The sequence below is a fragment of the Tauraco erythrolophus genome, chromosome 9 (genome assembly GCF_009769465.1).
Source record: "Tauraco erythrolophus isolate bTauEry1 chromosome 9, bTauEry1.pri, whole genome shotgun sequence".
Lineage (NCBI taxonomy): Eukaryota > Metazoa > Chordata > Aves > Musophagiformes > Musophagidae > Tauraco > Tauraco erythrolophus.
In genome coordinates this window covers 8831816-8848306 of record NC_141473.1, presented here as the reverse complement: position 1 = coordinate 8848306, position 16491 = coordinate 8831816, and the positions used below count along the sequence as shown (strand labels likewise).

The following is a 16491-nucleotide window of genomic DNA, read 5'->3' as shown; positions in this document are numbered from 1 at the left end:
TTGTTGTAACTTGAGGCTCCATAAATTACTGGCAAATAAGCATAAACCAGAGTGCCTTTTCCATTGTAATAAGCAGCTTTTCATACTCTGAGAGTTTTAAAGATGGGGATTCTATTCCAGAGTCGAAAAGGTCCAAAGCCCGAAGTCACAGTAGATTCACATTTTGCTCTTTGCTTGCTAATGTGCAATACATTAAATGTCTGTTCCTTGGATCTAGCAACAAAATGACCTTTTGAGGGCTCATCTTTTTTTTCTCATTTTTGATTTGTTCAAGGGAAATTACAGACGACTGGTATTTGGTTTCCAAAAGGGATACATAAAAACTTGACCTTTTGGAACTGTTATTTTTTGGGATGTGTACACTGTATTTTAAGTATGTCTTAGCTGCTGTTTGCTGGACTATGTCTAGTTTAAATAACCCTTCATTTTATTTAGTATAAAGCTAGGACAAGAAGTATAACTCCTCTCATTTTTTCCCATGACAGACCTTTGCACACAGCTGAGAGCTCTTTTTCTTCAGGCAATTTTAAAAGAAAGTGGTATGGAATAGGCTCTGATATCTTAGGAAGTTTCTGTCGAGTCTGTTTTGCAGTGCAAATAGCATGTTATACTATGTCCATCATTGTAATATCTCATTGCCTACCTGAATGCACTCTTGTGTCAGGGCACTTGCCACTTAGAGTGGGAAATGAGCCACAGGGGAAAGCAAGCAGCCAGGATTATTTAGGAAGTTCATGATGGAGAGAATGAATGAATCCAGATTGTCAGACTACTGTCAAAAGTATGGTTATTCCTGCTGCTTGGTTTCCTAAGTCAGATTTTGTCCGTCTCTTGAAGTCACTATATCTCCTGCAATCAAGGAAGGGTGATCTTATTTCACCTAAAACTCAACAAAATCGTTTAATGACTATGATATGCCTTTCCAGTGAAATCAGCTGATTTAGAAATTAACCAAGTCAAATAGGTTCTTCAACATGTAAATGAGAAATTGCTTTCCTTTCCAGCTATGTAAATAGCTAATTTAATTTGAAGAGATTTGTAACACCAACTTACAATTAGAAAAGTTACAGAGAAGGCGGTCTTTGCCTTGTGCAAATTAAAGCAAATAATCAGAGCTTCATTGAAATATCACTATGTATTATTCAGTTTGAGAATTTAAAATTTTGAGGATAATTGAATTATGTTTCTAGCTAAAATGCCTGTGGTCTACTCAGATCTATGTAGTCATTTTAACCCATTTAAGTTACTTCTGTTGATTAGATATGGCAACAAGAGACTTCAAGAATATGCGATGAATGAATGAATTGCACTGCTTATACTCTGTTTTTACAGGGCTGTTCACTTATATTTTTATTTTTTTAGCCCTTGGAGATTGTCAAATACAATGTGATCAGGAATTAGTCAATGCAACTCTTCATGAGGTTTTGACAGTTTTTCTCATTGCAGATGTCTATTTTCCTATAAAACTCAGATTTAATACCTGGCATTGTTAACGCTTTTGTTGTAGCCTTTGGTGTTATTCACATCAGCAGTTGACAGCACAGATACAGGAGAGGAGGAGACCAGGTTGTAACAAGTCAGAGCTGGGTGATGAATAAGCAGCATAGGAATTCCAGATTAGACATTAGGAAAATCTTAGTCACTTGGAGGGTAGTGCAGCACTGGACTGGACAGCAGTTGCCAGAGAGACTGTAGAATCACCGTTCTTTTGGCTTTGAATACTCACCTTGACAAAATCATGGATATCCTGGTACAATGTTGGTAGTGATCTGATCTAAGAAAAAAACAACCACAAAAAAGAAAATCTAAGATGTGAAGGAAGAAAACCTAGAAAATCTAGGTGGTTGCTGCTGTTAAAATAATAGGCACCCTTTCAACTGCCGTATCCTTCCTTATTTCTGGAATAGAGTACTGAGACTGCCTGGTTCTAAACAGCCAAAAGGAAAACTTTTTTGGTCTGGTGATCAGAAGTCATCTTAACATTTTCACAAGTGTTTGCCACCTCTTATCCTTACCCTAGCTGTCAAGCTGCCCCATGAACCTGGGCACGCACACTTTTCTGTGCATGCTTCATGGCACACTCTAACACATACCTTGCTTGCCAGTGGGCTAAACTAGCCCGCAAAGGTGCCAAACAGCAGCAGAAAGATCTTGGAAAGGATTTTTCTTTTCATCTTATTATGCCACTAAAATGGTCTCATCCTTTCCAGCTATCCTAATCTATCAGTTCCTCACGAATCTCTGTATAACAAAAAGAAAGTACACCTGTCCTAGTTCCTAAAATCTCATGTACTTTATTAGTTTTCTTTAGTTTTCTTTTCAATTAGTGCTTTTATAGGACAGTTATGCTGGAAGGTGAAGAGAAAAGCATAGAAAAATCAGTACAAGTCAGTAGAACAGTGTCCTATTCCACATGAGAGATCAAGTCATGGGAAGAAAAAAAAAGGGAAAAGAAAGTCAGTCTTCTACATAGAAGGAAGAAGCAAAATGGGAACACTTCCTAAAATAGAAATTATTTGAAACATGTCAGCCTGGGATTGCTGAAATGTTGTATTTTGTTAATGTTAAATTATTGTAATTGTTATTTTGCATTGAGTGTTTTATTATACATGAATACTATGTGGACATTAAAATATTTTGAAAGTAAGTCTAAATGTTATCAACCAAAATAAAAAAAATCAAAACATTTCTACTTAAATAAGAACTTTGCAACAAATACATTTCCTTATAGAAGATTATACAAGATGGTATAGAACATTTTAATTCACTCCAAATTGCATTCATCAGAGAAGTATCCCCCATGAGAATTTTTCTCAACAGTAAAATTAAATTGTATGCCCAGGCAAATACTTTCCTGTGATACGCATCTAGATGGAGAAGCAGGTCCTTTTTCAAAGATACTTACTTTACTAACACACCAAAACTCAAAATTAACATAATTTATTGGTGAAGATGTCCACATGTCCATGGAGAATCAAGTGAAATGTATATTTCCTTGACGAGGGACTAATTATGCAAAAATTGTTTCTTTTTGAAGAAATCATAGAATCATAGAATGGTTTGGGTTGGAAGGGGCCTTAAAGATCATAGAGTTCCAACCCCCCTGCCATGAGCAGGGACACCCTCCACTACAACAGGTTGCCCAAAGCCTCATCCAACCTGGCCTTGAACATTTCCAGGGATGGGGCATCTACAACTTCTCTGGGCAACCTGTTCCAGTGCCTCACCAGGCTCATTGTAAAAAATTTCTTCCTTATATCTAATCTAAATCTGCCCTCTTTCAGTTTAAATCCATTGCCCCTTGTCCTATCCCTACATTGCCCCTTGTCCTATCACCTTCTCACAGGCCCACCTCTCCAGCCTGTCAAGGTCCCTCTGGATGGCATCCCTTCCCTGCAGCATGTCCACAACACCATGTGTTCTCAAATTATATGGATTTTGAGTGAGAAATTGGTGAATTAATTTGTAGTATCCTAACATCTTACTGTTCTTCATTTATGACAAATATGCTTCTATACTTAACGAGAAAAGCTCTTTAATAAGATATAAATTAATACTTCAAAATTGTTGCAAAATAATAGAGATGCCTAAAAAATTAATGTTGTCAGTACTCTTGGACTTAATGAGATTTTAAATTACGATAGACCAGGAAGTTTGTTGTCTACGCAGTCAGGTAAATGCTTGTTGAATTTATCAGTCCTATACTGAGAAAATAATGTTTTGAATTTCTCATAGTTCTAAGTGAATATTTAGGCATGTGCTTAATTCTGAATATTATAAATTAAAGGTTTGATAAAGTATTCAATTTTTGCATGTCAATAATGTCCAGCTATTCTTTGTTTCCAAGTAAATATCCCTAATTACTGAAAAAGTATGTATTTCTTTTTTGTTTATGTGATTTTTAAATGCAGTATTTTTTTTTTAATATAAGTAACACCAACATAGTTCACTTTCTACTATGCTATGATTATTCTGCCTGAGCTATGATGAAATCTGTGTGGTTTTTTAAATCTCTTTGACTGCTGGGAAAAAAGTAAGGAAGATTTTTTTCACTCTTCCCATGTTTTTGAAGAGTTTCCGTGTTTCTTGGCCTATGGCAGAATTATGGGAGTTTCCTGGTACCCGTATGGACTACGTAGAAACAGTGTGACTGGAGCACAGGGTGTCACAACTGAATGCCACCTGCCATGCGATCATCTTGCTCACAAGATTTTCTATGACTGGAACTTTGCCTTTGTCCCAGCCTTGATACATGGACAGTTGCAGATGGTGGGAGTTGGTGACCTTTTCCGGCCCAAAACCTGATTTTAAGCATGATAATATCTTCCTGTATTTCTCCTCATTTTATCTTATTTTTCCTGTTCTGCACCTTACAGGGAGCTTTAAAACACTGAACAGAAAGAAGCAGTGTTTTGAATAGAGCACTTTTCTTTGATGAGCAGGTGCTCAGCTTCCAAACTCAGCAGTGCTTCACGGGCAGATGAACATTTCAAAGTTTTCGTTCATGTTCACAGAGCTAATTAAGAATCTTTGTAGTACTCTTCTCAAATGACAGAGTATCAAAATTACAGTAACTGCCTTGTGAATGAAAAAGTTTTTTGAATGCATGACCAGGAGCAGAGGTGGAGAAAACTGCTACTCTTGAAAAACAGAGAGCATATCAAATATACGTTCCTTTATAGTCAATATTAAGTAAATCTTTTAAATAATTGTTTGTGCATTTGCAGTGTAGGTTATTCTGCTCATTTAAGTACTTTCCCCAAGCAATTCTATTTGTTTAAAACAATGTTTGGTTTCCCATTAAAAACTAAGCATGTGCCAGTAGCTCTGTAGACTTACAATACTGTAATGAGTTCCATATGGCAGGACTGCTCTAACAACATTATTTTCTTTAATTTTTGTTATTTTAGGAAGAAAAGGAGCTAGATATAGTAATTTTAGCATGTGGTGACTCAGTATTTTATGCTTTAATTTTTTGTGGTCTTTGTCAAGTTGTTGATAAGACCGGAGGGACATAGTAGCTCCTTCTGGCTGCAAAATCTATGAATATATTGTATTAATGCATATCCGTGCTGATGTAAATCAGTATACAGAGACTACCAGTTTCATTTTTAAATGAAGGGTTAAAAATGTATTTTTAACCATCTAGATATTCATATTAGGCTTTTATTTATTCTGAATATAAAACATTAAGTTTCACTCACAGACATATCCATTATCCTCTTGGTATGATATACTGGGAGCCCATTTGCGCAGGTGCTTACTGGCACATATACTGCGTATTTTTAAAAAAAAGGCCTCAAGAATATACTGGATATGCATTTGGAGGCTACTGTACTGTTTTGATTTTAATGTTACAAGTGTTTCCTTACATTTCTATAGACAATCTTAAAATGCAAGTCAAGAATGAATGCATGAGAATTATTACAAAATAAGCTTGTTGCTTTGTAACATATCTTAAATCAAGAGTGTTTATTAGTAAGCTGCCAGCAAATATTTGCTTGCATACCTTTTATTATGTGAAAGATATTTATGAACAGTACGTCACAGTGCTAGTGTCATTTACATTCAAATACAAGTTTCTAATGTTTTAAGCTTTCCAGAGATGTAACAGGGAGAAAAATGCCAAGAAAATGAAACTTAGATCTTTTCTAATAAAACATTTTTGCAAGCGTTTTGTCTCTTCAAGATGCTGTGACATCCTGTTCAGTTGAAGGAGCACAGGACTTTAATTGCACGACTCATTCACTTTAAATATTTAATAATGCTTTTATTAGTTGCACTGAACCAGTGAAGGAAGATCTGTAATATCTAGTGCTGGTCATCATTTTTATTCATCATGGTTTAATAAGCATTATAATTACAGATTGAGGAAGAAATGAGAATTAGCTTTGTGGTTTTGCTTGGGACTTCTGTGCTCACTGGTATGATTGGAAGGGGTTATACAAGCTCTGTGAGCATAGCTGGTTGTATTCAAACACATTGATGCAGGCTTCCCGATCCTGACACATTATTCCTCATATATAAGTAACGGCAGAAAAGATACTGCATAAAATTATGAGTCCTGACACTATTAACTCCATCTGGCTTAGTAGTGAAGTATGAAAATTTGAAGGCCAAGTGGACTTGTTCTTGGCAGGTGTTCTAATGCGCGCATTATCAGTGGAATCAGACTTCAGCTATTTTTACCAACCATTTCCCATATTTGCTTGCAACTTGCACAAATAACAAAGTTTTTTAGAGTTGAGCAGTCAGTGAGGGAAGCTTTAATTTGGAGATTTCATCAGAGTTCAAACTGAAAGACCATTTATAGACAACATAAGCCCTCCGGGCTCAGTTCTCGAGTAAATACAGATGATGATAACTTAGTATAACTTTCTCCCTTTAATATTACAAATACGACTATTTGCATGCTCTCTGCATTCTTATGTTTTAGTGGGAGGTATAGTAGGGCAGACTAATATCTGGTGCATTTTTTAATGTTTTGTTAAAACATCATTTTTTCCTCATCAGCAACTTATGCGGGAGCGACAGCAGATGGCCAGCCGCCCCTTTGCTTCTGTCGATGTAGCACTGGAAGTAGGAGCTGAGCAAACAGACTTTCTACGGGGGCCATTAGAGGTAGGAACAGTGGTGCTGACAAGGGACCATTGTGATTTGCATATTTATATTGCTAGTCTCATCTGCATCTGCTTCTGAAACCAAGCAGCGTCTGATTACCTGGAGCTGACAAGTCTCAGCTACATATGTTATGCCATTTTCAAGGCGCAGAGTTTTAACAGCATGACATGAGCTGTAAGAAAAGCCACTGGAGAATCTATTAGCCTGGGCTGGAGTGACAGTCAGCTCACCTGGTAGTCCTTTCGTGATGGATGTGAGCTGAAGGAATGCAAGATGCAGGCATTAAGGAGAGAGCAAACCTCATGCTCAGTCCTTCCAGCACACAGTGCCCCCTTGTTAACATCTATCTTAATTAACAGAGATTACAGCAAACAAACAAACAAATAAATAAAGCAGCTGTGAGTCGAATTTCAGTGTTGTGGTTATATGTACCTGTTTAAAGAATATGGAGTATACTGCATATTTTCGTTTGCCGGTAATGGCTACATTACTGCATTCTTTTATTGTAATTGCAGTACATTGGAAAAGAAATAATAATATGCAAGGCTATGTGATATTGGAATAGTGTAATAATGCATGAAATGGATTCTGGAAGTTTCACCTGAAAATAGAGGGAAAATTACAGTATGTGGATAATAATGAATACCTAATCTAGGTTGGGCTTTTGGTAGATCGTAATCCTCTATTCCTTTACTTTTATTTACAATATTGTGTTTACAGTTACTACTTTATCTTATTTATGGTGGGACCTGGGAATGAGGTGTGATAGCTCTGAAATCTTTCAAGATTGTACTTTTCTTTTCATTGCTGCCAATTCCTCTTAAATTCAAAGCTTCTCTTACTTTTCTCAATAGCCTCTTTCAATGGAAGATTAAATACACTCTATCAAATCTCTAGGGTTCATGGAGAAGTGAGCAATGCGAAAAACAGATTCACAGCAGAAAGAAAAAGAATCGGCTCTCGAGTACTTATCAAATTGAGGCGCTCTGTCCTGCTACTGTAAAGGAAGCAATCACAATTGTTCTTGCTGACGTAATTTAAATACTTGGAATAGGTAGTGCATAAAAATGCCATATCTCTTTGAAGAAGCTTTGTTATTTTCTGACCAAATACTAGAACCCCCACGTTCTTCACCAATATCACCATTTTTCTGTCTCCTTTTATCTTGGAACAGAAGACATCTCCAGCTCCCCAGGCTGAGGACACATTACACTGTAGATAAAAGTTAACTTTTTTGGAATATGATATCATTGTTTCTACACTGGTGTCTGGGAACATTTTCTCTGTTGTCTTTTCTGAGGGAGGCAATGAGTGGGAGCTGAGACATCCAAACTCTAATTCTGTACATGCCGACTATTTAATTAAACTTTAGAAGTAAACATCACAAGTTAATTGCCACATTTTCTTCTCCCGTATCTTTTATTTAGCACTAAAAGGGGTAGATGCTAAAATATTTTAATTATATTTTACAGTTTTTATTAGCTTTTTCTTCCTAGCCTAGCATTTTCTAGTAATTGTTTAGTATTTTGTATCCATAGTGGTTTTTCCTAATTAATACATAGTTATACACAAAATGAAGTCTACTCAAAGTTTCCTCGGAATTACAGTATACTGATCTATATCAAAACAGAGCATTGTGCTGAGGATTAAGTGGTTGTGATTCAGGGTATTGATTGTCCTTTGATGTATATTCTGTAAGAAAGAGCTGTGTTAAGCTTCTATTCCAAGTCTATCCTCAATTTGCAAAAAGGCACTAAAAGTTGTAGTTGCCATTCTGTTCTTCATTCCCAGCTCTCTTTTGCAATGAACGGAATTTGAATCACACATGTATTTCCAGGACACAATGCTTAAAAAATAGGATAGCATGATGTATCTATAACTTCATTTTGTTGTATTAAGTTAGAATCATTAGACTATTTTAATAATTCTGTGATATCCAATGACCCTTGTGATCTTTTAAAGTTAGACATCTTTTGGTAAAAACGAGCAATATGCAGTAACTCACTTGAAAAGCGCCTCCCACTGTAGGAGAAGATGAGGTTCGAGACCATCCAAAGAACCTGAAGGTGCACAAGTCCATGGGACCTGATGAGGTGCATCCGCGGGTCCTGAGGGAGCTGGCAGATGAAGTTGCTAAACCATTATCCATCATATTTGAGAAGTCATGGCAGTGTGGTGAAGTTCCCACTGACTGGAAAAGGGAAATATAGCCCCCGTCTTTAAAAAGGGAAAAAAAGAAGACCCAGGGAACTACAGGCCATTCAATCTCACCTCTGTTCCCGGCAAGATCATGGAGCAGATCCTCCTGGCGACTGTGCTAAGGCACATAGAAAATAAGGAGGTGATTGGTGACAGCCAACATGGCTTCACTAAGGGCAAATCCTGCCTGACTAATTTGGTGGCCTTCTATGATGAGGTTACACCATTGATGAATAGGGGAAGAGCAACTGACATCTTGGACTGACTTGTCGAAAGCATTTGATACTGTCCCACATGACATCCTTGTCTCTAAACTGGAGAGACATGGATTTGACCGATGGACCATGCAGTGGATAAGGAATTGGCTGGATGGTTGCACTCAAAGAGTTGCGGTCAATGGCTCAATGTCCAAGTGGAGGCCAGTGACAAATCGTGTTCCTCAGGGGTCAGTACTGGGGCCGGTGCTATTTAGCATCTTTGTCGGTGACATGGACAGTGGGATTGAGTGCACCCTCAGCAAGTTTGCTGATGACCCCGAGCTGTGTGGTGGTGTGGACATGCTGGAGGGAAGGGATGCTATCCAGAGGGACCTTGACAGGCTGGAGAGATGGGCCTGTGAGAACCTAATGAAGTTCAACAAGGCCAAGTGCAAGGTCCTGCATGTGGGTCGGGGCAAACCCAAGCACAAGTACAGGCTGGGCAGAGAATGGATTGAGAGCAGCCCAGAGGAAAAGGACTTGGGAGTGCTGGTTGATGAGAAGCTCAACATGAGTCGACAGTGTGCACTGGCAGCCCAGAAAGCCAACTGTATCCTGTGCTGCATCCAAAGAAGCGTGGCCAGCAGGTTGAGGGAGGTGGTTCTGCCCCTCTACTCTGCTCTGGTAAGACCCCACCTGGAATACTGCATTCAGCTCTGGACTCCCCAACATAAGAAGGACATGGAGCTGTTGGAGCAAGTCCAGAGGAGGGCCATGAAGATGGTCTGAGGGTTGGAGCACCTCTGCTATGAAGACAGGCTGAGAGAGTTGGGGCTGTTCAGCCTGGAGAAGAGAAGGCACCGGGGTGATCTTATTGCAGCCTTCCAGTACCTAAAGGGGGCCTACAGGAAAGCTGGAGAGGGACTTTTTACAAGGGCGTGTAGTGATGGGACAAGAGGCAATGGCCTTAAACTGAATGAGAGGAGATTTAGATTAGACTCGAGGGAGAAATTTTTTACTCTGAGGGTGGAACAGGTTTCCCACAGAAGTTGTGGATGCCCCATCCCTGGAAGTGTTGAAGGCCAGGTTGGATGAGGCTTTGAACAACCTGATCTAGTGGAAGGTGTCCTTGCCCATGTCAGGAGGATTGGAAGTAGGTGATATTTAAGGTCCCTTCCAACCCAAACCATTCTATTATTCTGTGATATACCAGGGGTTCCAATTTTAACGGTGGTCCATTGCATCCCCTCACCTTATGCTTTTATTGACATTGTCGTAACTCCGGCACTTCCAATATCATTGTCTTGATCCATAGGTCGTTTGAGCACAGCGTAATGTTGTTGAACTGTTCCAAATATTACTGCAAGTCTCTCATGCAACTGCATAGTAAGCCTGCTGTTCATTAATGTCATCTGGCTTACACGGTGGTTTTGTACAGCTGGTGTTGTATATGAATACCGGTGGTCTGATACTTGTCAACAGTCATATGACTATCTACATGGTAATTCCAGTGTGCCATTTGGTTAGCTTTTGGTTTACTAGTTGCATTTATTTGTAAATATCCAGAGCAACTGTTTCAAGATAGAATTTTGGTTTGCAATAGTAAGGCCCTTTTTGCCCAGTGTTTGGAAAGCATATCTAAAAAAATAAGAGTATGGATACTACTTAAAATGATAGCCTAGTTTAGATACATTAGATAATATTTATATTACAATCCAACTGATAATATTTGGGCCTATTTTCAGTTAGCAGCAATTTGCAACAGACTAAAATAAAATCCTTAAAACATTACAGGAGACAGTTCAATCTCTGTTATTTTGGGCTCTCTTTCTGCTTTGGAGTCTTTACCAGCCAGTCTATCTTTCTTAATGTTTTGCCAACAAAATGACAATATCTTGATATTAACTCCTTCAAAAAACTTTTATCTGCATCATGTTCCTTCTGCATCCTGCTGTCTGAGGGGGTTTTCAAGCACTGGCAACAGCCTTTGCTCCTCCCAATTTAAACTGTATTATTCACCAATCTTTACCTCTTCAGGCTGCCTTTCTGTGTAACTGATTCACAACATGACATTAACAAGTCTTATCTTGTCATCCATTCTGTCTTGTTGGCCTTGTATCAACTATTAAATATCTTAATGTCAGCTTAAACTTAACACAGAAGAAATCAAACTTTATTTTTCACTTGTCCTCCTTCCCTTTTGGTATCATGTCAACCACTATCTTGCTAATGATATTGATAGTGTCCTAATTCTAAATCTATGAAGCAATACCTCCTCCTGCTGTGGCATGATATTCATGATACTGATCTTGTGCACAATTATCGTATTTCGCCCATGCCAGCCCTAATCTGTGTCTTTGCTTCCAGTACGGTTGCCATTTCCCTACTTAGAAGTGCTGAAATCTGCATAAGCTCGTACAAGGGATAGTGAGACTGGAGGAGGGCCATCCCTCACTTTTCCTTCTCCCTCTTGGAAAGAACAAGAGCAGCCTAAAGTTGCTCTGGTGTAGGAGAGGAGGGGAATTCTGGAAGGCAGTGAACCTCTGGAATCCAAGAGGGGAACAGTCAAGGGGTGCTACAGTGAAGTGGCCGGTGTCCCAGGGGCAGGAAAAAGAAGAGAAATAATTCCTAAGGTCCCCCTGTTAGCAGTTTCACATATTGTAAGCCTGTTAAGGAGCAGAGTAAGAAAACATCAGAAGCACCCTGTATGGAGAGTTTGAGAATATTGTGATATTTTGTGATACCACCATAATTTTTTCAATACCAGAATCGCAAAAAATTAAAGTAGCGTCATAGATCAATAAATACAACACTTCTTGACACTCAGTGCCCTCAGTGTTAGAACATTTGTTATTTCTTTCATTTCTTTTTTCTAGACATCTGTGCCGTTTCAAGACCTGGTTGCTTTTTGCTGCTCAGAATATCCCAAAAGCTAAATCATTTAGGCTATCTTCATATTCTAAGCCTCCTTTAGGCAAGATTTTTTTCCCCAAAATATAAATCATTTTTGAAGAGTCACTTTCACTGTGCTGCTGACAGTCATTTTAGCTAATCTGTATGTTAAGTGAAAAGTCCTGCTTTACCTAGCTTCTGAGTATTTTTCTGTTCATTCAAAGCCCATGAGTTTTTCTGAAATGGACAAATTCTTTTTTTTAGGCCTGTAAGATAAGGTGGGCACTACTGTAAACTCTAGCGTATGGTCACGCTAAGTCTCTGAACAGCAGCATCTACTGAGCTACATCTGCTGGAGTAGACAGACCTGTTATTGCCTACGTAAGAACCAAGTGCAGGTTTGCTCTTATGATGGTCATCCATTTGTTATCTTTACAGTATTATGTGGATATAATTTTTTTGCAAGTTTTTTATTTTTTATTATTTTTGCATTTTTTAAAATAATTATTTCTGCCAAAAAAATATGCAGTAAATCTTTCAAGCATTTTTCCATCAAGTTACTGCATTTCCTGCAGAATTGTCACAGATGTTAGATTGTTCTGGCAAGTTAAGAGGATCTCAAGAATTTTGAATTTTGAATAAAATCTAGCTTTGTTTCTCTAACAAGCAGTAATATTTATGATACGTTGAATAAGTTTTGAATTTCAGGCACTTCTGATAAGTATGAAGCAAAGATTAGTCATTATTTCTCATTTATTTGAGTAAAAGAATTGGAAGTTATGCACCGACACCAGTAGCTGTCAGTATACCAGGAACAACTATTGGAAATCAGAGTGACTTAGTAAAACACATTAAAATCCTGTACCAGATGTTTGTGGGGTTTAGGTAATTAAAGTTTATCCTAATCAGCTGTATTGCACATTTCTCCTACCAATAAGATGTGAGGACTTTTTAGCTTGCTACAAATAAAGCCAGTTAAGTTGGGTTCATTTTCTTCTTTAATTTGAATAACTCAGTGAGTGATTTTTGAAACTGCAACCTAAGCCTACTTCATTCTTTTGTACAAAATGAAACTAGATGTATGCTTCATCAGCATTACACCTGCGTTATTTTGATGACATAATGTCTAATATCAAGGAACAGACTCTTCCCAGCTCTTTGTTACAGGTCATCAGATTGCCCCTTGATATTCTCAGTTCCTAATTTTAGTTTCAGTATCAGAGTATAGCTTGACTCCCCTTGTAAGAAAGATAATGATGAAATTGTCCCTAGAATGGACATCTTGTTTCCGGTGACCATAAAGGCATTTGTCAACAGGAACTATCAAAGATTCTTATACTTGCCCTTCTTGCTTCCTTAAAAGTCATGCTATATCATTTTCAAAGTTGCAAGTGTTGTTCATGCAAGCTTATTGGCGAGCTTAACTCTTGGAACTTCAAATAAAATGCTAGTATGTAATGTTAATTTTTTCTTATACATTTTGTTTAAAATATGGTCAAATCTGATTACTCTTTATTGCTATGGTGGGATAACTAGACGTTATCCCACACTATCTTGTGGGAAAACCGGATTTTCTTTTGGATGAGGAAGGGTACTTTCACTGGCTAATCCTTGTTTCTTTGTCATGCTTAGTGCTGAGGAAGGTCTAACACCAAGTGGAGGATACAGCCTGTGTTCAACCATGATCATATAGAACAAGTTGCAGGTTGTTCTGAATGATTCCAGGGACTGCAAAAGCTCTGGCTGGGTTCAAGGAAGCAGAAACATAGTTTAAAGACACCTACTTCGTTCATTCTTTCAACGTCATTCAGAAATGAAGGTTGCATTGGGTTTTTTCGTAACCTGCCCCTTACAAGGCTTTGGATGTCCATGAAAAGAATTGATGTTTTTAGAACTCTCATCCCTGAGTTTAGTTGTAATTTTTCTAGCTAATATTTTTCGTGCCTAGCAAAGTTTTGTTTGTTTTTTGTTTGTTGGTTTTGTTTTTTTTTTAACTTCGTGCTAATTCCAAGTTTGGTTTATCCATATTCTCCATATGTTATGTCTGTAAGCCAGTCTTTGGCATTGGAAAGGGCTTTGCTAAGTACTGTGTCTGGTCTGTGGCACTGCTGCTCACGGAGGACCAGCGAAGAGAGAATCTCGATGAGAACAATGTGAGCAATCAGAGACTTAGAAAATACAACTACAAGGAAAAGTCAAGGAAATTGGAATAGACTATTGAAAGGAGTCAAAATAATAACCTTCAAATATGCAAAAGGTTAGTAGCAATCAGGAGGGCAACAATCTTTTCTTTCCATGCACTGTAGGCAGTAAAGGTGTAATGGACTTAAATTGTAGTAGAGGAGGTTTAGGCTGGATATCAGGAAAAGCTTCTCATAATAAAGCTGAATCACTGGAAGCAATTGCCTGGGGAGGTGATGGAATTTCTTTTATTGGAAGCTTTTCAGAACAGGTTGGACAAACATTTCTCAGGGACCATGTACCCATAGAGGCATTAGCTTCTCTCCTTTCAGCTCTGTCTTTATTATTATTCTGATTGCCACTTAGCTCTTCCTTCTGCAGACTCTGAAAATTTTCAATTTCTGTTGTTTGAACACTTTAATTACCTTCATTGCACTATTAGTTTTCTGTTACTGAATATTTCTGACCCTTCTCTTTGCTTTTGCTGTTATCTTCATTGATTTACGTCCTCAGTTTTCTTGCAAGATCAGAAACTGTTAAGTCATTTCTGACCCCCAGTCTCTCCAGGACTGTAGGTCTGCCTAACATGATCTCCAATCTATTCTGGAATAGCTTCAATATTCTCGTTGAAGTCTGTATTGGTGATGTAATTTTTTTTGTCTTAACCAATGTGTTACCATTTTTATAGCTTTTCAAAACCCATGCATCCTATGCTACTAGATCTCAGAGAAATGTAGTCAGATGATACATCTGACACTGAAAGGAAGACTCTATACTGGATCACATTTTCTGTTTTTCTGATTACTCAAAGATGGTGCTAAATGTGCTGCCCACTGCCTCAAGAACTCCATTATCCTGTGCTAGGCTTTGACCTTGATGGCTCACTGCATTCTTCTCTGCCCACTCCCTCAGTCCTGTTCATCTGTAAAACTTTCTCCTAAACTACGGAGTCAGTTTATTTTAAATCCTACCTTCAAAGCTTGTGGTTTGTTTTGTGTTTTTTTTTTTTCTTTGCAAATAATTGATTCACCTTGGGTATCCTTTTGTGATACCATGCGTGAAGGATGTTACATCATACACAAAATTCATATTCAGTTGTTCTTCCATTAGAGAAAAGCGTTTACCTGAAAGGAGTGTTGTTTGGTTTGCAATAACTCCTTCCTCATATAATGAACTATTTTTCATGAAATAAGAATTTTAGATTTCACACTGCTTAATTCCTTGTTCAGTGGTCATTTACAACAGTGTAGCTCTGCCCAATTAATTATTTTTACATTTGGATAAGATTTTTGATGCTTCTATTTAAATTTATGTCTAGCAATGTGTGAATTTTCTGAGCTTGTGATTCAGAACAAATACGTAATCTAGTTCCTCATGCATACTGGTCACAGCTATGATTTTTATGTGTGTTTTGTATACTAACTATTCAATGTAAAGTGTATAGATGTTCAGTTCCTTGCACACAATCAAGTTAATAATATTTTAAGATTTCTAAGTAATAGTTTTCTCCTTTGGCATATAGGAAGTCTAAAAATAGTCTGAGAAATGCTAGCTGGAATAAGCCACATTGTTTTTTCACATAGACCAAATTTTTCTCTGTGTGTGTTTATTGCTAAAATATATACTAGCACTTCAAAACTTGTTGATCTTGTGACGGAGTCTTTAATTTAAAGAAAGTTTTTTTAAATGCTAGATGTATTCAGGAATGTATCCAGTCTCTAAATTTACAGAAAACACATTTTTAATTCCTACATTCTCTTGTTTGCTTGCTTATTTCTGATCCTAATATTTCGTGCTAACAAGTGAGTAAAGCCTCTGCTTATTGGCTTATGCACTGTAGGATCCTTGAATTCACAATTAGTTCTAAAAATCTCATTTTGTTCAGGTTTTTTGATAAAACTGTATCTTTCCACTTCACAAAATTTATTTGGCACATGTACTGCATAATCAGATGACTATAGAAATTGTTTGGAAAGAAATATATGATTTGCGTTGAACAAAATTGCCAACAGATTTCATGCTCAATTGGAACAATTAGCAGGAATTTTGGCTGACTGGCTAAATGTAGGTGTTTCAGCTGTATTGGCATGCTGTGAATAAAAATTGTTAAATTATTGTATTACGCATAGTTGCAAATTGAGAGTATCAAAATAAATATTCTGATTGTTTTCAAGCAGAAGTGTTTAGATGTGTCTGTAAATGTTATGAATAGTGACACTGTACATGTCCTATGTTCATTAAATTAATAAATACAATTTTTCCAACATCTTATTCCATAAAGTAGATAGGTACAAAACTCAGTGAATGCAAAACAAATATATATGTATGTACCTCTAGGATTGTCCTTGTCCTTGAACAAGGCTTGCTTATGGAAATCTTGCCATGGAGCAAATCCATGACT

At 37.5% G+C, this 16491-nt stretch overlaps 1 protein-coding gene across 1 annotated transcript in view; it reads left to right on the top strand.

The window, feature by feature from the left end:
- The window catches only part of ATRNL1 (attractin like 1), a 526301-nt gene that overhangs the window by 389228 nt on the left and 120582 nt on the right, over positions 1–16491 (top strand). The window contains exon 27 of the mRNA XM_086616365.1: positions 6514–6621. Coding sequence (XP_086472491.1) covers positions 6514–6621 — 108 coding nt within the window. The remainder of the gene's footprint in view (positions 1–6513; positions 6622–16491) is intronic.